The following is a 22,315-nucleotide window of genomic DNA, read 5'->3' as shown; positions in this document are numbered from 1 at the left end:
TGAATTTTTTTCTAAGATTGTATTTATTTGTGAGAGAACATGTGCACAAGAGGGAGGTGTGTATCCATCCTGGCTCTGCTACCAGATTGAGCTACCAAACTCCTTGTACCTTGTGTTTCTTCATCTGTAAATTGTGGGCGGTCAGAATACACATGCTTCATATGGATAATATAAGAATTAAGTGAGTTAATACATATAAAGGTTTAAAATTGTACCTGGTACACCAAAAGTGCTCAGTAAATGTTACTTTTTATCATCATCTAAGAAGGGGTTGTGTTCATTCTCAAGAAAAAGATGTGAGAAGTAAAGACCACAGGTGATACTTTATTATTTCTAATACCTGGGATGGAAAAACCCATGTCCTTATTTTCAGGGACAGATCAGATGGAAAGCGACAGGGAAAATGAGACTCCTATTTGACAGTGAGTAGCCCAACTCTGAAGAGCAAAGGAACACAGCTGAAACTTCCAAAATATAGGCCTGGAACTTAACTAAGAGGTTTTCAAATAAATATAACCTATGACAAAAATGGGGAGGAAAAAAAAAAACCATTCTAGGGTCATGCAAAGCCTGAAAAGGAAAAATTCTAAAGAGGTGTTACTTGACTAGATAATTTCTCGTTTATATACCATGAAACCAAATAAAATTATGAAAAACAGAATTGTATTGGATTACAGATAAAATTTTTATTGAAAATTTTGTCTTGTTACAAAGAATTCATAGGCCTTTAGTTATATGGGTAAGATCCTGGACAGCAAACATGGTTACCAAAAGTCATCTGTTTCTTCGCGAGAAAAGCCCATGAAACTAAATTAGGGAAAGATAAAAACAATTTTAATTTATTAAATTCTTGTTAAGTTTATTCAGGGATCTTTATAATATTTGCATTCTTTCTCTGTGGGGTTTCCGCCCTTGTTTAAAATTTCTCTCAGAAGCAATTTCACAAATTAAAAAATAAAACAGATTTGTCTTTTTGAAGTCCTTAATTTTGAATTTCACTAATTTCACACAGAGAGACTCAAATATCTGAACATTTCCCTTGGCCAACACACTGGCAACGTAATGCTTTGTGTAGGAACACCGCACTGAGGAAACCATACCTTTCATCTTTGTCACTAGATGGCAGCAAGTCCACTTCTGAGGCTTCTCTGCCAACTTTCTTTGACCGCTGACAAAAAGAGGGAAAAAGAATTCTGAAATTATCTATCAATCTTATTCAACACTCTGGTTTCTCTCAGGACTAATCTGAGAAATAGATGCAATTCAAAAGTCTAAGAAAGGGGTGACTTTTAAACATGAAATTCAGCAAGCACATCAAAAAAAAAAAAAAAAACTATCTGGTGCCCATTCTCAACACCCACGGTGAGACAGAAGTAAAACACCAGGGCTTCGGACAGTCCTCAGGCATCCATTGTTCACGAACAGACCTTCATTATGTTCTTTCTTGTTCTTAAAATGATAGATATCCTAAACTTTTATAATATGACAAATCAAAACCTCTTCAATCTTCATCCAAGCAAAGCGAGGAAATTTTGTCAAGAGTCTCATGTATCAAAAAGACTCAGGGCTCTATCTGAACTGTGGATTTTCTATGCTTCCACCTTTTTGGCTCCAATGGAGTAGGCAGATCTGGGTCCTACAGTTTTGGAACAAACTAAAGCATCTTGGCAGCCCCCACCAAAGAAGGCCGGTCCACAGCATCAGCACCTTTTCTGCCGTCTCCTGGTCTTGAGCCTGCTGAATAATTTTCATGTATTTCTCCAAAGGATTTTCACCACAAACAGAATGGCCTTTCATTTCTTCAACACTGATTTCTTTTTCCATTTCAATCTTCAAGGACTTCTCAATCATCCTCTGTGGAATTACACGTGCCAACAAAGGAAATACACAAACACATTAAAACAACCTCTAAGTGTTTAAAAAGGCACAGTGATATAATCTTGGTCCTTTAAGTACAATGTGTATGACAAAGAACTGTTTTTTTAGTTGAAGTCATTGCTATCAAAGGGGGACAAACAGGTCATCTCACTGAAGGAAGGCATTAATTTGCCTCAACTGTCCTGTGCTTTTGGCCAGATGAACCAGGAGTCCAAGGAATATCCACAGAAGATAAATTCTGGTAAGACTCAGCAAGGTATGTGAAGTGAAGTGGCCAGAGTAACCCATGTGCCTGGGACCAGAAGCAGGACTGAGGTGGTCAGAAGAGAACCAGATAAAGGAAAGCATGGATGCCCTCGAAAGCCACTGCTGACCAGCAGTCTCTTCCACAGGGTTACCCTTGTTCCAGCTAGCTGACGTTAAATGTCTTCTTTAAAAGCCATTTAAAAAGGGAAGACCTAGAGCAAAGCCAAGCCCACCCTCTTTACAACTTGTTTCCAGGACCAGATGAGAATGCACGCAAGTAAGCTTGCAAAAGCTCCCCATTGCTGCTGAACTCCTCAGCTCTATGTTATACACACGCTTTCTCAGTGTTCTTAAGCAAAGAAAACTGCAGGCTTTTAATACTATACTTAGTAATAACTAAAATTTGTATGGAACCTCAAAAGACCCAAATAGCCAAAGCAATTTTGAAAAAGAAGAAAGCTGGTGGTATCACAATGCTAGATTTCAAGATATACTACCAAAGCTATCGTAATCCAAACAGTATGGTACAGGCACAAAAACAGACACACAGATTACTGGGAACAGTGAGCCGAAAAGTAAACCCATGCTTGTATGGTCGACTGACTACAACAAAGGAGGTAAGAACATATAACAGGAAAAAGACAGTGTCTTCAGTAAGTGATGCTGGGAAAACTGGGCCACTTTCTTAAACAAAAATAAGCTCAAAATGGATGAAAAACCTAAATGTGCAACCTGAAACCACACAAATCCTACAACAGAGCAAGATCAGTAACTTCTCTGACATTGGCCTTAGCAACATTTTTCTAGATACGTCTTCTGAAGCAAGGGCAACAAAAGCAAAGAAAAAAAAAACCCCAAAACAACAACAACAACAAAAACCAAACAAACAAAAACCTAGTGGGACTACACCATGAATAAAAGCTTTAGCCTAGTGAAGAAAACCATCAACAGAACTAAAAAAAACAAACTGAATAGGAGAAGATATTTGCAAATGACATATGCAATGAGGGTTAATACCCCAAATATATAAAAAACTTACACAGCACCAAAAAACTCAAACAATCCAATTAAAAATGGGCAGAGGGCCTGAACAGATGTTTCTCCAAAGACGACATCCAGATGGCCAACTGACACATGAAGAGATGCCCAGCATCACTCATCATCAGGAAATGCAAATGCAAACCACAGTGAGCTCTCACCTCACCTGTCAGAACAGCTATAGCCAAAGAAACAATCGACAGGGTTACTCTTGTAAGGGTGAGGGTGAGGAGAAAAGAGGAACCCTTGTGGTGCCCTGCTGGTGGGCATGCAAATGGGTGCAGCTGCTGCACAGTATGAAACAGTATGGAAGTTCCTCAAAATATTAAAACCAGAATTACCCTATGATCCAGTAATTCCACTACTGGATATTTACCCAAAGAAAATGAAAACAATAATCTGAAATGATACATGCACCCCAATGTCCACTGCAGCATTAGGCACAACGGCCAAGAGAGGGAAGCAGCCCGAGTGTCCGCGCATGTGGGGAGTGGGTAGAGAGGGGCTGTTCACACGATGAACCAGTGCTCAGCCACAGAAAGGAAAAGGATGGGGTCTTGCCATCTGTGACAACACGACAGACCCAGAGACTATTACGCTGAGTGAAATAAGTCAGACACATTCCACACAAAGTAATTTCACTTATGTGTGGAATCTAGAGAACAAAACAAATGAACAAAGAAACAACAAACCCAAAATACCCAAACTCAAATACAGACAACAAACTGGTGGTTGCCAGGGAGGAGGTGGGGGGGGGGGAATAGATAAAGGGGATTAAGAGGTACAAACTTCCAGTCATAAAAAGTGTAATCACAGCAATCTGAAGCACTGCGTAGGGAACATAGTCAGTAACACTGTAATAATGTATGATTAAAGAAATCCCAAACTAAACAACCTGCCACTCATATGACTTCAGGACACAATAAGGGCTCATGTCCCTGGGAGCAAAGTACTTACAGGAGGCCCACCAGAGGAAAAGCAGCATAGAGAATTTGTGTGCACTTAGCATTACCCGCTCTTGATCCAGTTTCTCTAGTTCTCTTCGTTCCTTTTCTAAAGCTTCTTGCCGCTCACTCTGCCTTCTCTCTTCTCTCTGCCTGCGTTCTCTCATGTGCTCTTCCCACATTTTTTCTTCTCCCTTCTGTTCTCCCATTTGTTTCTGATCCACGCCTAACAGGACAGAAAAAAGGGTACGTAGTTTCTGGCATCAGATTTTTCAACTATACGCACGACTGCTTTGCAGGGGCCCTTGCCAAAGCTCAGGAAGACTCTACATGGTTTCTCATGGACTCCTGGCCTGCTCCATCTTAAGCCCCAAACCCACTCCTAGCCCCGCACCTGCCTTTTACTTTGCTAAGATGAAGACCCGTCACCCTTCAGATGAGGACTCTAACTGCCTCCCACATCCCCCCACCCCCATCGCAGCTTCTTATGCTCTTTGCTCACTTCCACATTTCCCAAGGCAAGCCGTGCCTCTGGTTAGGAGCTTACCCCCAGCTATAGGACTCAGAGTTAGCCGTTAGCCCCTCTTCACTTACACAGCACTTTCCCAGCTCTTCCCCTCACTCCAGTGCAGGCATCCCATCTCTCCTGCCCCAGAGAGGATGCTGCCACCACACTCTACCACGCCCTGGCCAGAACCAGTTCGCTGCCACCTCCTGCAGGCTGATCCCCAACCCTTCCCACACCTTCTTCTTTAGGCCCGACCTCTCTGTTTCCTCACGTCCTGGCTTCTAACAGGCTTCCTGTCATCAACACTTGGAGATCCCACAACCCTGGCTTCCTTCCTGAGGAGGGTTCTGTAACCACACTTGATCACAGAGCATGCCTCCTTCATCATGCTTTTTCCGTGCTATGTCCACTTGGCCAGCAGGGCTCACAGGCCCTTCCTCCTGCTGCACTGCGGGGCGCTGCTACTACCTAGTTAGAGCTCTCCATGACACTGGTCTCTCTTGCTTGCAACCCACCTTCACCACTGTGAGCGCGGGTCACTTCCTGGGTCTGCTCCGCACACTCTCTGCTCTGGGGGAGTCCAAACCCATAGCAGTTCAAGCTGACAATCTGCCTTCTTCTTTCCAGACTTCCTCTATCACCGTAACCTTCTCGTTCGGACCTGCCATCCACGGAGCCGCACGCCCACTGTTCACTGAGCACAGCCGCTCTGGCCTCCCGCCACACCCTTGCTTTCACGGCCTCCTTAACCTGAGGTGCTCCCTCCCTCCCCCACAACCTTACCTGCTACGCAAGCCACCACTTAAAAGCCACCTCCTGTGTGAGGTCCTCCTTACTCCTAAAGTCACACCTGGCTCCTCCAGTACCATATTCACACATACTTTGTAACTGCCTTGTCACAACCCACAGGCATCAATCTTCTCTACTTGTATTCCTTCCGGCTAAGAGCCCTTTTTTCATTGTTTGTTCCCTCAGTTGCAACACAGGCTCCCAAGCCTCACATGCTGAATTCAACCTCAAGTCCACGGGTGGCTGTGCTGACCTCCTCCAGCCCTGACCTTTAACCTCAACCTTCCCCAGCAATGCTAAGCAACGATAAGTGCACAGGTTCACCATGGGACTTCTAACCTCACAGCCATGCCCTGTCCTAAGTCACTACCAAAAAGTTAGTTTTCCTAATAAGAGAGGAGCAACAATACTCTCTTAATCCTGGTCATGAAATTCTAAGAGTGGAGGAGGCTCCAACCACTTCCCTAAGCAGCGGCACAGCCTCCTGCCTGCTGGGGGAAGGAGGGTTACTCCCTGATGTGCCAGACTCTCACAGGGAGCAGCAACCCCAGAATGAGAATGCTATTTGTGAGCTAATTTAAACAGATGAAAAGAGCTCCTTCTTCCCTGTGAGGTGCACTTTGTAGCTGCCCAGGCACAATGAAACCACCCTGGACCTTAAGAACAAAGAAAAGAAGCATTCGCACTGGCACAAAGGTATTGAGCCTGGGGCCTTTGCATCTCCCTGTGCACCCCAGATAGAAAAGTTAAACAACAATGTAAGAGACTTTATCAATGACTGCAACATAACCACATTACTTAACAGTCATTTAAAAAGCCATTTACTATCATCTATGTTGTTTGTCAGAAACAAAACACCTGTCTGCTCAGTTGCTTTCCCTTATACTACTGCATTTTTCTTCCCTACTCACTCAGCTCTTGGCCAAATGCCTGCCCATCAGACCTGCTCTCAGGTGCCATGGTCCCTATCACTATCTACTAGAAGCTCCAGGAAGCAGGGGCCTGGGCTGGTACACTGCTGTGTGCTCAGCCATGAGGAAAGTGCCCAGAGAGAAAAGGCTGAATGAATCTCTAGTATCATTTGACTCTGGAATTGGCAAAAATCAACTCTTTCCATGTATCAAGCCTCCGTCAGCGACTGCTCACATTCCCAGTCCTGTCTCAAACCAAGAAACTGGCTGTAATAGGCTTTGCAGAGATTTTAGGGAAAATGTTCTCCCCATGTTTGGAAAGGACCACTAGCCAGTTTTACTTGAGGCATTTCCTTTCAACTCTGAAGCTTCAACACTTGGGTCCAAGGAGAAAAGGACCTGGCAGTTGGCTGAGCCCTGGAAGCAAAGCCCCAAGCTCCCCATTACACCTTTCCTCCATGCTGGGAAGGGAGTGGGTCAGCTGGATGAGGCAAGAGGAAAGACAGGGTGGGTCCAGCAAGACAAATCTCATGGTCAGTTTCCCTGCAACCTCAGCAGCTTTTCTGCAGACTGAAATATATCAAGGTTTGCTTGTCCTACTTTCTTAAGGCATGCAAGAAGAGAAAACGCAGTAAGATTCAGCACTACTAATTCGTTAATCTACTTTGTTCGTTAAAATAGAGGAAAACTTACTCGGGTAGTGACAGGCCACAGGTCTGGCAGCCGTGGCAGCACTCCCGTGAGGCATGTCGTTGGCAGGATGGATGCCATCCACTTCAAACTGCCTCGCTGCGCTCCCTGCATCTACACAAGGTTCAAACAAGTGTCTCGTGAGTCCTCCACAGCTAGGGCAGGAGAAGGGAGCGTAGCACAGTGTAGGAAGAACTCACGGTGAACCACTTGAGTTTTGGCCCAAGCAACAGGGCCAGCTCTTTGCCTAGAGAACTCTAGAACTCTGCATCAGAGTCGCCTGACCATGGTACTCTCTCCTCCAGTGTTGTTCTGCTTTCAAGAATTAGATTCCTTTATAAAATCTCACTGGTTCCCCAATAGGAAAATCTACCAATGGAAAAAATTCACCTGGCTTGCGAATAAATCACTTGAATTCTACTTGAAATCAGTGATTTAACAAACTTAGTCACAAGGACTTTGAAAAGATTATTAAGCTTTATAATTTAAATGTTCAAAATCTGATACTTGCACACCGGCCATGAGGCCCATGAAGGAAAATGGCAGGTTATGCAGAAATACGAAGACTGCCAAGCTGGAAAGAACCGCGGGCATGAGCCGTGCTACGGCTCTGTCCCACTTACCCTTCCGCGCTGGGCTCTGGGGCATGGCCACAGCCAGGATACCAATTCCAGACACTCAAGCTTATATTATTTTACCTCCATTCTTGAATTTAAAAAAAGGGCTTTCTAAATCTTAGGCAGTCATTGGGACCAATAAAGTAATGGCATACTCATGTTCCATAGAAGGGAAAAAAGAATCCTTAAAAATCACTTATTTGAACTCTGAGGCAATCCCAAACTTGGTAAACTGAGTTAAGGATTCACTTATAGGCTCAGCTCCAACTCTAACATTGTGAGCTACCCTGAAATGCTTGATAAATGGAACTAAAAACACACTCCTGAAAATCTTCATGATGTAAAGATGAGGCAATATATCTGTATTTGTGGTTTTATCACAAAATAAAAATGTCACAATCTGTAACTGCACTGCTCTTCATGAGAATGAGTATGTTTCACCAAAACTAAGCTTTCACCATTTTGAGCTTATAAAAACCAGTACTCGTATTTGAACTTACATTCGAAAGATGATTCAAATTCCTCATTGTCCTTAAGAGGTAGCCTGGCCGGATTTGAAAATTCACTTTTGTTCTGAAGCTCCATTTGTCTTTGACAAAGACTAGATTGGAAGAATAAAAGTCAAGAGCGTCAAGTTGTAGGAATGTAAAATCCAAGAGCACAGGGCGATGAAAACCCTTTGGGATTCAAAATGCTTTCAGAAAGCAGTTGTTCCTGGGTTCTCGGAGAATAATAGCTAGGCTGCTGGGGTCACCTTCCATGCACCAGGCGTCCCTCTAAGCTGCTGGCTTGGTGACGGCCACCACAAGCCGCGAGACAGGCACTACCACCATTACCACAGTGCTCCTATGACGAGTTAACTTTCTCAAGAACCAGAAAGCATTTTTGAGAAACCCGGATTCTGCATACCCTCAGCACATGTCAGCTGAAGAGGTTATACTGCAAGCCCATGCGCATCAAAGGGCCCTAACTCAGCTTTCTTCCTGGCTTTATTACAACAAAGAATGATATAAAACACTATTACAGACATTAGGATCATAACAGGCACACGTGGCAGTGTTCAACTCTGCACAGTGTAACGGAGTCAATACGCAGAAGCCCAAATTGGAGGCCGGAACTAAGGAGCCAGTGTCTCCAGCTATGGGGACCAGGCACAAACAGGGGTTCTCTGTATGACTCAAATCCCAGACTGGGCAACCCACTGCTGAGCTCCTCAACACATCCACTGCCTCCTGCTTCACCAATCGCACCCCAAAACTCACTGCCTGGAATTTATTTCAATGATCTACTGGAACCTTATATGATCAGGAACAAGACAAGCTGTCTACTCTTATTATTTTATTCAACACGGTACTGAAAGTACTAGCCACCGCCATAGGACAAGAAATACAAGGCATCTATATTGGAAAGAAAGAACCAAACTGTCACCATCTGCAGATGGTGAATTGGAACAATTCTTAAATTAAAATGTCCCTGCTACCCAAAGCAATTGACAAATTCAGTGCAATCCCTATCAAAATACCAAAGGCATTTTTCACAGTGCTAGAACAAATAATAATACTAAAAGGTGTATGGGATCGAACAGCCAAAGCAATCTTGAGGAAAAGCAAAGCGGGAGGTAGCACAAGCCCAGATTTCAAGATATACTACAAAGCTGTAATAATCACAACAGTATGGTACTGGCACAAAACCAGACACATAGATCAATGAGAACAGAACAGAGAACCCAGAAAGAAACCCACACTAATATGGTCAATTAACAACAAAGGAGGTAAGAATACACAATGGGGAAAGGCCAGTCTCTCCAAACCCAACGATCTTGGGACAACTGGACAGCTACATGCAAAACAATGAAACTAGACCACTTCCTTACACCACACACACAAATCAACTCAAAGGGGTTAAAGACCTAAATGGGAGACCTAAACCCATTCAAATCCTAAAAGACAGCACAGGTAGTAATGTCTCTGACATTAGCCTTAGCAACATTTTCCTAGACAGGTCTCCTGACAAAGAAACAAAACAAAATTTAACTATTGGGACTATGTCAAAATAAACACCTTTTGGACAGCAAACAGAAAGCATCACAAAACAAAAAGGCAATCTACCGAATGGGAGATTTTTGTAAATAATATATCCCATAAGACGCTAATATCTAAAACATGTAAAGAACTTTTACAACTCAACACCAGTAACACAAATAAACTGATAAAAATGGCCAGAGAACCTGAATAAATATATTCCCAGAGAAGACATACAGAAAGCCAACAAACACGTGGAAAAAGGCTCAACATCACTCATCAGGGAAATGCGAATTAAAGTCACAATGAGGTATCTCCTGACACCTGTCAGAGTGGCTATAACCAGAAGGACAAGCAGCAGATGGTGTTGGTGATAATGTTAAGGAACCTTCGTGCACTGCTGGTGGGAATGCAAACTGGTGCAGCCACTGTGGACAGTTATGACAGTTTTCCTCAAAAAATTAAAAACAGGGTGCCTGAGTGGCTCAGTGGGTTAAGCCTCTGCCTTGGGCTCAGGTCATGGTCTCAGAGTCCTGGGATCGAGGCCTGCATCAAGCTCTCTGCTCAGCGGGGAGCCTGCTTCTCCCTCTCTGCCTACTTGTGATCTGTCAAGTAAATAAATAAAATCTTTAAAAAAAAATTAAAAACAGAAACACAATTATGATCTAGTAATTTCACTACTGGGCATTTATGTAAAGAAAATGAACACACTAATCTCAAAAGATACATGCACCCTTATGGTTACAGCACCATTATTTAAAACAGCCAAGATATGGAAGCAACCTAAGTGTCCAAAACTGATGAATGGTAAAGAAAATGTGGTACATACATAGCTATCCCTAATGGGAGTATTACTCAGCCATAAAAAAATGAGATTTTTTTGCCACTTTCAACAACACACACGGATAGACCTAAGAGTATTATGGTAAGCGACATAAATCAGACCGAGACAGACAAATACCATGTAATTTCACTTACATGTGGAGTCTGAAAAACAAATGAAAAAACAGAGGCCATTGGCTGGCTCAGTTGGTTAAGCACCCAACTCTTGATTTTGGCTCAGGCCATGATCTCACAGTTGTGAGACAGAGCCCTGCGTTGGGCTCCACACTCAGCGCAGAATCTGCCTGAGAGTTTCTCTCCCTCTGCTCCCACCCACTCATGTGCACTCTTCCTACAATGAATAAATAAGATCTTTTAAAAAATGAATAAGGAAAATGAATAAGGAAAATGAATAATCAAAAAATAAACAAATGAATAAACAAAGCAGAATCAGACCTATAAATATAAAACAAAGTGATGGTTGCCAGAGGGAAGGGGTCAGGGGGATGAGCAAAATGGATGAAGGGGAGGGGGAGGTACAGGTTTCTACATATGAAACGAACAAGCTATGGGAACAGAAGGCATAGCACAGGGAATGTACTCAAGGGCGCAACAGTGTTGTCAGTGATAGGCCAAGCTCCAACTGTGGGGAACAGAGCAAAACATAACAGAGCGAAACATAGTGAGACACCTCACTATGCTCTATACCTGAAATGAATGTAACATTGTCAACTATGCTCAAGTACAAAAAGAGATTGGAACCTTGTTTGTTTATATTTAAATGCCAAAAAAAATTTTTTTTGGAACATTTTATTTGACAGACATGGATCACAAGAAAGGCAGAGAGGCAGGTAGATAGAGAGAGGAGGAAGCAGGCTCCCTGCAGAGCAGAGAGACCAATGGGGACCCCAATCCCAGTATCCCGGGATCATGATCTGAGCCGAAAGCAGAGGCTTTAACCCACTGAGCCACCCAGGCACCCCCCAAAATATTTTTATATGACTTTTTAGTGATGTGTGAAATTGTTTAAAGTTTAAATTAAATTTGTTTTCACAGATTTGGTCCATTTGTTCTATCTCCATTAACCGGGTCTATTCTGAAGTATAAAGCTGTTTACTGATAGTAGAGTGTAGGTCCTACATGCCAAGTTTAGCAAACAAATAGAAATTACTTCTTTACTAAAAAGAATGTTCATCCCCACCCCTCACCCAGGTAATTTAGATCATTCTCAAAGATCACACATCATCTTACAACTTGACTACTGATTCTAAACCACCAAAGAAAAGCCCAGCGAGTCCAGGGTGAGACCCCAAGCAGCTCAGCAGACTGAGCTGAGGTCCAGCAGAAGGTGGTATTACCTGGCCTGCTCTGGAGGGCTGGGCAGTGGCTGGAGGGCAGCCCTGTGCCTGGACTCAGCAGATGAAGGCTGTCTGGGACAAGGACTGGGGTCAGCCGCATGGGATCGGCCCAGACCTAAGGGGCAGAAGGCTTGACTTAAAGAATTGCAAGGAGAAGACAGAAACATGGTCTCCAAACAGTTCTATTACTCTGACAATGAGTTCTACTACCCTTGTAAATAGCTGTGTATGACGCCTAAGTGATCTCACCAAACTAACGATTCAAGCCCCTACATGAAACTGCAGTAGGAACAATAAAATGTACCCAACTATCCAGCAGTAAAGGGAAAGCCACTGTCGCTCTGCACATGTCTGCGTGCCCAGGAAATTGCTAGAAAAGGACACTATCCCACCACTGTGCACAGCAACCCCGCACCTTAAAGGAAATGCCCCTGTTAACCAGGAAAGGCAGGTCAAGAGAGAGGACAGCAGTGTTGGGGCTCAGGCGACCCTGGTCTCGCCTCCTGCTCTTTCCTGCCATCTCAGGCAGGCTGCACTCTGGACTTGGGTAAGAGGCCATCCAAGGACCAGAACAAACCCAGAGCTTCCTGCAACCCTCCTGGCAGCCGCTCACCTTCCAGATACATTTCACCATCGAGGTTCCTTTTTGCTTTGGGAATGGGAGTGGAGGAGAGGCGTCTGGAGGCAGTGTCCCTGTGTGGCCTCGAGGCCATGCTGCCAACCCACGCCTCCGAGGTGCTGCTCTTGTCCTCTTCGGGGGTGCCCACCAGAGGCTGCTCAGAGACAACTCTGTCCTCGGCACAAGTGGGTCTTTGAGATGAACTCAAATCGATGCTCTGGAGTGTTCCTAGCAAGTGCAGGGGTGCTGGGCTCTTGGCTGCTAACGGGCTTTTAGCAGGGAGTTGACTAACTCTTCGATGATAATTTTGGAAAGCTTTCTCCAAACGTTCGGTCTCTTGCTCTAGCTCTTTCATCCTGGCCTTGGTATTGGCTACAAACTCAAGGTCAGAATCGCGGGAACTGCTCTCTGTGCTTACATTTGGATAACTTATGATCCTTGGTATAACCATCATTGGCCTTTCCTGGTCGAGAGTATTTTTTAAGAAATCCCCGCCTACATCTGCATCACAAGGCACTGCCGTCTTGCCACTCAATAGTCTGCTGACGGACTGCTCGATGAGAAACTGCTTGGGCCTGTGGTACACTTCATTTTCGAGAGCTATGGGTTCCAAGAAGACCGCATGTGAAATGATGAGAAAAGGCAGAGAAGAGAGTTAAAATAGATCAAGATCATGATTTTCCAAAAACGGAAGGTGGTATTAAGGACAAGCTTCCACATTAGTTTCTGAAAGCTGCAGTCTTGACAGTATTAATATTTATGAAAAGGTTATATATGTACGTTTCATTATGCATATTACTTCCCAATCTATTACTATCATGAGATCTCAAAAGCCCTGGAAACTGATAATATATTCCTAACTTACTTGGTGGCAAGGCCCAACTGATTTGGCTGAAAAGCTTGACCTGAACCAATATAAACACATTTACAATCTTCACTTATTCCACCTACCATGAATATTCATCCCTTTGATTACGAAGTAATTACTGTGTTTCACTACAGGATGCTGTGTAGAACCCCCAGGGCCATGGTAAAATCCACAAGCCACAGCCCTGGCCTGAGTTTCCGATAAGGGAAGGAAGACCTGTAGTCTCGACAACGCTGTGGGCCAATAACGTTCACTGCTCCCATTTTACAGATGGAAGGCAGACACTACTGAGGCTGGCTCACATGGTAAGCAAGGTAGAGAGCCGCTGGCACTGCCCAGGGCAAAGCTGGCACTCCGGACCACTACCTCTCCTGCAACGCCTCCTTGAGGACACCGCTGGGACAGAGGCTTGCAATGTGCCATGGGGGGTTCAAAAAGTTCTACCTTCTTGAAGTATTTTTCATGATGTGAGGTCACCAGAATTCCAGCTGCAGACAGTGTGGCAAACAGAATTATGGAGAGACAGTGAAGAGCACGCAAGAGTAGAAATGAGTAAAGGGAAAACCTGTGTGAGAAGGGAACAAAGGGCCTAACCAGGACAGAGTGCGAATGGGATTGAGGGGGTTTCAGAACAAAGAAGCAAGAAAGCACACCCACCGGGAACGCTTGGAGGAACCTGCTTTGTGCCTGCAAGCAGTGAAACAAGGTGCGAAACTTCGGTGTCCCTGTTATGAAGTAGGAAGCGGCGGACATCATGCACAGCAGTGAAATTGGAGTAAGAAAATGACAGCAACAACCATTCCCTTGGTGTCATGTGTGTCCCAGGCCCCGTACTGCTATCCATCTCACTTCATCTTCATCCACACAGCCCAGCGCCACTCCTAGCCCAATTACCCAGTGAGGACACTGAGGCCCAAAGAAGTTCAGGGGAGTGTGCCCAGGTTCAGAGAACGGACTTCATAATGGGGACCCAAAACAAGGAGCACTTCCCGACTCCACTTGCAGTGGTGCTGACTACCCCGCTTCTTGCGCGTGAGTACACATCTGTCCGGGGACACGTCAAACGATGGAAAAGTCACAAAAAGGAAAACCTAGATTCAGGATGAATCCGGGGACCTCTGTGTCACTACCTCACCTCTCCTGAGTCATGGGGCACCTGTGAAAGCAGGTCACTATAGCGGAGGACCTGGTTGCTAGTCCTGAAATAGTTTTACTTCTCAGCTGACATATATTTCTATAACTCTTCCCCTGCTATGAGAATTACTAAAAATTCACTGAGTAATCATCATTACATTTTTACAAACATCAGAAGCTTTACACACACACATAAACACACACACACACGTGTTAAAAATGTCTTTGACCTGTCTGGGTTTGCTTCAGTTGCAATTTCAAATCGGCAACCTGTATAGTTAGCCTCTTTACCGAGTCATCATAATCAAGCATCTGGGCCTTCAGCTGTGCAGAATGTTCGATCTGAATAGATTTAGGGAAGGAAAAGAAATGAACATAAGACAAATCACAACTTATTTCAAAAGGACCAATTCTCTCCTCCAAATTATTCTCTTTCTCTTTTTTGCCAATTCTGAGCAGGTTTATAACCATGAAACCACAGAACACACTAACAAGGAGATAAGATGGCGGGGAAGTAGGAGGAGGCGCCATATCAACCTGTACCCTAAAGTGAGCTGATTACCTACCGAAGAACTCTGACCACCCATGAAATCAGCCTGAGATCAGAATTATACACGTCTGGACCTCTACAGGGGCAAAAGATGCCAGTGGGCAGGTAAAGCCAAGTGGGAATGTCAGACTGGTATCGGAAGATAAACAAAAGGAGGAGGGAGCCACCAGAGGTGACCCATTGGAAAGTAATACTCCAACACGAGAGTGCCCTGAGTCTGGTTGGAAGCACCCAAAAAGAACAAAGGATTGCGGGGGAAATTGTGGGAATCGGGGCAGTTAGGGACAGGGGCTTAAGTCCCCAGACCCAGGACAGCCACCCCTGGTGCTGAGCCAGAGAGTGTGTGATGGAGAAACCAGGTCTTGGTCCCTGAGCCGCCAGCACGCCTGAGAATGCGTGAGGTCCCATGAGGGGCTGGAAGCCTCGCCAGATGGCAGAAACATAGCCTTTTTGCACTTTCCAAGCGCATGCAGTCAGTGCCATCAGAGTCTGAGATGCATGCGCCCCACACCTTCCCTAGAGAGGTGCGCTCAGGCACTCTCAGCTTGGGCCAGCGGGAAAATCTCAGTGTGCTATCGCTGCTTGGAACATCTCTGGCGGTCAGGAGCTGCCCAGACAGCCGCCGCTGTTGTGGTTTTGGGTACAAGCAGGAGTTCCTGTGTCCCCAGGGACCACGACAAGAAACGCCAGCAGCCTAGGGGGAACCTATGTGCTCCGCAGCACCTAGAGGGGAATGCAGCACCTAGAGGCTTCTCTCTGAGAGGGAGGTCAGGGTGCAGTTTGCTTTCCTCTATACCTCCAAAAACCAACAAAAGCTGTCAAGGCAAGAGGGGGGAAAATAAAAAAAAGAAGAAGAAGAAGAAACAAACATAAAAACCTCCAGAGAACAAAAGCCTGAAAAACCGGTTTCCTCAGAGCCCACCCCCTTGAGGGGGGCGGGAGGACTTATCTCAGGGAACTTGGCCTAAAAACCCACGTAGCAGGCCCCTCCCCCAGAAAACCAACCAGGAAGAAGAAAAAAAAAAAAAAAGAAAACAAAAAGACAACAACAGAACAACCACCACTATTTCATAGATACAACTTTTATTTTTAATTTGTCCCCACTATTCTGGTTCATTTTTTTTAATATAGATCATTTTTTTAACCTAATGACCATCACAGTGAGATGTCCAGTACATCAAATTCCATAATAACCTTTATCCCAAACTTTTAGATATATATACCTGTGTTTTTCTTTTGCTTTTCTATTTTTTAAGATTTTTTAAATTTTAGTTTATTTTTCAATATTCATATAGAGTTAAACTACAAGGTAATCCCCTTCCCCAATCAATACTACCCAATAGGTAAACCAATTTTTAATCCCCCTTTATCTTAGGAAAATTGAGTCCTTTAACAAAGTTATCACGATACATCCAGGAATAATCAAAATAACCTTCCTCGCCCACACTGAGAATTTATTACCACTCTCCCATCTTTTTCTTCCGCCAGTGTTTCTAGTATTTGGGTCTGTCCTGACAGTATATACATCTTATACAAGACAAGGATGCCCACTCTTGTTCAACATAGTATTAGAAGATCTAGCAACAGCAATCAGACAACAAAGAGAAATAAAAGGTATCCAAATTGGCAAGGAAGAAGTCAAACTCTCTCTCTTCGCAGATGACATGATTCTTTATAAAGACTCCACCCCCAAACTACTAGAACTCATACAGCAATTCTGAAACGTGGCAGGATACAAAGTCAATGTACAGAAATCAGTGGCTTTCTTATACACTAACAATGAAAATACAGTAGGGAAATTAGAGAATCGAATTCATTTACTATAGCACCAAGAACCATAAAATACATGGGAATAAACCTAACCAAAGAGGTAAAGAATCTGTACTCGAGGAACTACAGAACACTTATGAAAGAAATTGAAGAAGACACAAAAAGATGGAAGACCACTCCATGTTCTTGAATCCGAAGAATAAACATTGTTAAAATGTCTATACTGCCTAGATCAATCTGTACTTCTAATGCCATTTCGATCAAAATTCCACCGGTATTCTTCAAAGAGCTGGAGCAAATAATCCAAAAATTTGTATGGAATCAGAAGAGACCCTGAATCGCTAAGGAAATGTTGAAAAACAAAAATAAAACTAGTGGCATCATGTTACCTGATTTCAAGCTTTACTACAAAGCTGTGATCACCAAGACAGCATGGTACTGGCTTAAAAACAGACACATAGACCAGTGGAACAGACCTCAACTCTAAGGTCAAATAATCTTCGAAAAGGCAGGAAAAAATATGTAGTGGAAAAAGCACAGTCTCTTCAATAAATGGGGCTGGGAAAACTGGACAGCTATACATAGAAGAATGAAACTCGACCATTCTCTTATACCGTACACAAAGATAAACTCAAAATGGATAAAAGACCTCAAGGTGAGACTGGAATCCATCAGAATCCTAGAGAAGAACACAGGCAGTCACCTTTTGACATCAGACACAGCAACTTCTTTCAGGATATGTCTCCAAAGGCAAAGGAAACAAAAGCGAAAATGAACTTTTGGGACTTCATCAACATCAAAAGCTTCTGCACAGCAAAGGAAACAGGCAGCAGAACAAAGAGGCAACCCACAGAACGGGAGATGATATTTGCAAATGACAGTACAGACCAAAGGTTGATATCCAGGATCTATAAAGAACTCCTCAAACTCAACACACACAAAACAGATAATCATATCAAAAAATGGGCAGAAGATATGAACAAACCACTTCTCCAGTTAAGACATACAAATGGCTATCAGACACATGAAAAAATGTTCATCATTACAAGCCATCAGGGAGATTCAAATGAAAACCACATTGAGATACCACCTTACACCTGTCAGAATGGCACCAATTAGCAAGACAGGAAACAATGTGTGTTGGAGGGGATGTGGAGAAAGGGGAACCCTCTTACACTGTTGGTGGGAATGCAAGTTGGTGCAGCCACTTTGGAGAACAGTGTGGAGATTCCTCAGGAAATTAAAAATAGAGCTTTCCTATGACCCTGCCATTGCACTCCTGGGTATTTACCCCAAAGATACAGATGTCGTGAAAAGAAGAGCCATCTCTACCCCAATACTCATACCAGCAATGGCCACGGTTGCCAAACTGTGGAAAGAACCAAGATGCCCTTCAACAGACGAATGAATAAGGAAGATGTGGTTCATATACACTAAGGGGTATTATGCCCCCATCAGAAAGGATGAATCCCCAACTTTTGTAGCAACAAGGACAGGAATGGAAGAGATTATGCTGAGTGAAATACGTCAAGCAGAGAGAGTCAATTATCACATGGCTTCACTTATTTGTGGAGCATAACAAATAGCATGGAGGACAAGGGGAGATGGAGAGAAGGGAATTGGGGGAAATTGGAAGGGGAGGTGAACCATGAGAGACTATGGACTCTGAAAAACAATCTGAGAGGTATGAAGGGGCGGGAGGTGGGAGGTCGGGGGAACCAGGTGGTGGTTTTAAGGAGGGCACGGATTGCATGAACACTGGTTGTGGTGCAAAAACAACGAATACTGTTACGCTGAAAAGAAATGAAAAAAAAAAAAAAAAAAAAAAAGGAAAAAAGGACACGCTAACAAGTTTTCTAGCTCCTTCTTTACTCGTCTCACACAGCAGCTACTCCAGGACGGGAGACAGAAAATATTAAGTCGCAGGGTGAAGATCAAGGGATACTTTGAACAATGGGCACCATCACAACTTGGAAAACCACGTGTGTAGAGGAGTTTACTTTCCTCTTGATTGTATCACTATTATGAATATAATGTCACAATCACTCAAGAATTTTCTCAGATGAGAAAAAACACTGGCAGAATGATTAGCATATGGGGGGAATTTCTCATGTTAAAGTAGATCTGACTTATGTTGTGTGACCCACACTGAGTTTACACACCCACAAAGTGCACCGCCCTGACATCCAGATGAGCCCAGAGCAATACTCACTTCACTCTGCAGCTGTTTCTGCAAAGCCTGCTTGTGGCTTTCAAACTCCTTATGCTCAAATGCGATAGCGTCTTCTGCTTTCTTTAGTTCTTTCTGAAAAACCACCAGCTCGGGAGATGGCTGAGCTATACCTATGAAGGTAAAAAAGCTTGGTGATCACCAACCTGAAGTTTTCTCATTTCCCTTCACAAAAGCAGCTAAAGAGGCTTTAAGATGGTTTTGCCCTTTCTTTGTATGCACACAATTAACATCAGTTTTACTAAATGGTCTAAGAGCAATCCTGAATCACCAGTTTCAGAACAAAAGAATTGAATGCACATAACTGCAAACTCTACTACTCCTGAGTTTTAATCGCAGTACAAGAACTCCTTCAAATCCTCAAATGAACTATGCATAAAGGCACAGAAAGAATGCTCTGTCAAAACCTGCCAGTGACGGCCCCTAGGAGGGCACGGATTGCATGGACACTGGTTGTGGTGCAAAAACAACGAATACTGTTATGCTGAAAAGAAATGAAAAAAAAAAAGAAAAAAAGGACACGCTAACAAGTTTTCTAGCTCCTTCTTTACTCGTCTCACACAGCAGCTACTCCAGGACAGGAGACAGATAGTATTAAGTCGCAGGGTGAGGATCAAGGGATACTTTGAACAATGGGCATCATCACAACTTGGAAAACCACGTGTGTAGAGGAGTTTACTTTCCTCTTGATTGTATCACTATTATGAATATAATACACTCCTTAGTGTATATGGACCACATCTTCCTTATTCATTCATCCGTTGAAAGGCATCTTGGTTCTTTCCACAGTTTGGCAACCGTGGCCATTGCTGGTATGAATATTGGGGTAGAGATGGCCCTTCTTTTCACAACATCTGTATCTTTTGGGTAAAAACCCAGTAGTACAATTGCAGGGTCATAGGAAAGCTCTATTTTTAATTTCCTGAGGAACCTCCACACTGTTCATATTGGATTGCCCTAGGTCCAATCCAACCTGTGCCTCTGTTAGCGGCACTCAGGGTCCAGAAAGCAAGCAGATGGTATACCCAGTACGGGTCATCACAAGACACTTACACAGGGTGGCCACAAAGGGTAGTATAGTTTCCTGGGCTGCGACTGCAGCCATGTGGTTACCAGTCCTCAGGCCTGGAGGGTCGGGAAGGGAGGCACTCCCGGAGCTGGAGAGAGCAAGCAGGCACAGGGTGCTGGTGAAGCATTAAGGATCTCACTTTGCTGAGGCCCAAGGCCAGCCCAGGGCTACTCCACAAGGAGGAGATGGAAAAGGAATCACAATTACCTCAACCTCGCTCTTCCCTTCTTCCAAGCGCTTGATCGTGTCCCCACTGGCCGGACACCAGCAGTCCAGAGGGTTCAGTGGGCAAGGGGAGCTGGGGACCCTCATGTGTCTTAGTGCCACAACTATGCAGCAGCAAGCAAAAACTAACTCTGATTCGAGAATCTTAATTTTATAAAATCTTCCCAATTGAAGCTTCCCTGACAGTACAAAGCGCTTTCAGAATACCAAGCTAATAGCAATTACAAAGCTATGTCAATTAGAAAAAAAGACCTACGGTTTAGGAGATGCATGTTTTCACTTCTAGTCTCTTCCAGCTGTTGTTTAAGTAATTTATTTTGTGCCTGAAGTTCTAGGTTCCCTTCTTTCAGGAGCGAATAGTCACTCATCTCTTTCACCTTTTCATTCAGCAGGTGGTTCTGCTTGGTTATTGCCAAGGACAGGGCTCGGACAGACTCTAACTCAAGCTGCAATTGAAACAGAAAAACCAGTGCTTGAACGGTGACTTTACAGGGTTGCTTCCGTGAAAGCTGGTGAGCCACCCAGAGCTGGGCATCACAACTGAATTAAGGCTCCTTGACAGAAGTCTGGTTCTCCACGATAAGACCCCAGCTCCCGCAATAGAAGTCATCTTTTGCCCTAGCTCTGGGCCAGGGGCAAGTTTATCCAGCTGCTACCGTGTACAACCCTGTCCTGCAAAGCTAGTGCTTCTGATCATTACCCCATTTTCCGGATGCAACTAAGGGCTCAACAAAGTCACGGAATAAACAGTCCAAACACACCAAGAGGATAAATGAAGATAAATTACATATGACTAAAATTGAAGTTTCATACATTATCTTAATGTCTGTTTCAAAACAACAGGCTTAACAATTACCTCAAGCTCTTTGACACGATTCACTGAACGATTAAGTTCTTCCTTTTTTGAATTAATAGCTGTGAGCTCCTCTTGCAAATATATAGCTTTTTCTGAAATAAAGAGCCAACCAATTAACATCATCATGTTTTCTTAGTGAATATAAAATCATTTAGCAATTTATGGCCCGTAAATCAGCTCTATGACCACTATTTCATTACCTAAATAAGCAAATGTCAGGGCCAAAAAAAAAAAAAAGTCAGCAGACAAGCACAAAATAATCCCTGTTATGCAATACGTGATGGGATGTTAGTTGCAGCTGTCAAATATGTGGCAAATGCTCTCCTGCTACACATACCCCACCACCTGCTTGGGGCACAGGGCCCTTATGCCACCCTGTCTGAATTTCCTTGAGACAGAGATTTAGTTATCCATTGTGATTCTACAGTTACTATTCTATCATTTTTACTTCATCTAACACAAGTGTATGTAGACATCTCATCAAAAAACACTTTGCTGGGGCGCCTGGGTGGCTCAGTGGATTAAGCCGCTGCCTTCGGCTCAGGTCATGATCTCAGGGTCCTGGGATCGAGTCCCACATCGGGCTCTCTGCTCAGCAGGGAGCCTGCTTCCTCCTCTCTCTCTGCCTGCCTCTCCTCTCTCTCTGCCTGTCAAATAAATAAATAAAATCTTAAAAAAAAAAAAAAAAAAATTAAAAAACAACAACAACAACAACAAAAAAAAACACTTTGCTGAATACACAATGTCCAGATACCTAAACAAGCATTTGCCTTCACAAGGCAGCTGAGAAGGACAAGGCCCATGCTGGGCGACCTGGCTAGGCAGTATCAAGTACCTAGCCCTGGTGTCCTCCCAAGAGTCCATTTGAAATTACCACTAGAAGTTTAACTTCTTGTCATCAACAAGTTCCTAGATATATATTAAAATGCAAAATATCTCAAAGACTGAAAAATTATCCAACTTTCCTAGTTTCAGGCTAATGTGTCCAAGAGTTAAAGAAGTTATCGATCATGTGAAAATATCACAAAACATAGAAATACACTGTAAGTAAAATAAGAAACTAGGTCACAGGGACAGAGCAGTCAAAATTTTCCTTAGGAAGAAATGAAGTCTCTTTCATGGTTAAAAGTGGTATTTAAGGGATGTCAGTAAGCGGCTGCCACCTTCTTGAC

The 22,315-nt window shown here is 43.7% G+C and overlaps 1 protein-coding gene across 32 annotated transcripts in view; it reads right to left on the bottom strand.

Moving 5' to 3' along the window:
- Positions 1 to 666: 666 nt before the first annotated feature.
- The window catches only part of LOC309856860 (centriole and centriolar satellite protein OFD1-like), a 52,545-nt gene continuing 30,896 nt past the window's right edge, over positions 667 to 22,315 (bottom strand). For 15 of the 32 annotated variants that reach the window (XM_082718585.1, XM_082718563.1, XM_082718569.1 and 12 more), the window contains 11 exons: positions 21,144 to 21,235; positions 20,544 to 20,733; positions 18,976 to 19,106; positions 14,674 to 14,785; positions 12,436 to 13,041; positions 11,823 to 11,937; positions 8,122 to 8,222; positions 7,008 to 7,118; positions 4,175 to 4,332; positions 1,101 to 1,168; positions 667 to 807 (listed from right to left, as the gene is read on the bottom strand). In XM_082718585.1, the coding sequence (XP_082574711.1) occupies positions 765 to 807; positions 1,101 to 1,168; positions 4,175 to 4,332; positions 7,008 to 7,118; positions 8,122 to 8,222; positions 11,823 to 11,937; positions 12,436 to 13,041; positions 14,674 to 14,785; positions 18,976 to 19,106; positions 20,544 to 20,733; positions 21,144 to 21,235 (1,727 nt within the window). In that variant the 3' untranslated portion in view covers positions 667 to 764. Of the gene's footprint in view, positions 808 to 1,100; positions 1,169 to 1,707; positions 1,855 to 4,119; positions 4,333 to 7,007; positions 7,119 to 8,121; positions 8,223 to 11,822; positions 11,938 to 12,435; positions 13,042 to 14,673; positions 14,786 to 18,975; positions 19,107 to 20,543; positions 20,734 to 21,143; positions 21,236 to 22,315 lie in introns of those variants that run through there. The other 17 variants (XM_082718582.1, XM_082718571.1, XM_082718572.1 and 14 more) reach the window with 9 other exon arrangements.

Source organism: Mustela nivalis, assembly GCF_964662115.1.
Source record: "Mustela nivalis genome assembly, chromosome: Y".
Classification (NCBI taxonomy): Eukaryota; Metazoa; Chordata; class Mammalia; order Carnivora; family Mustelidae; genus Mustela; species Mustela nivalis.
Note: the sequence above shows the minus strand (reverse complement) of the source record. Positions and strands in the feature narration are given on the sequence as shown.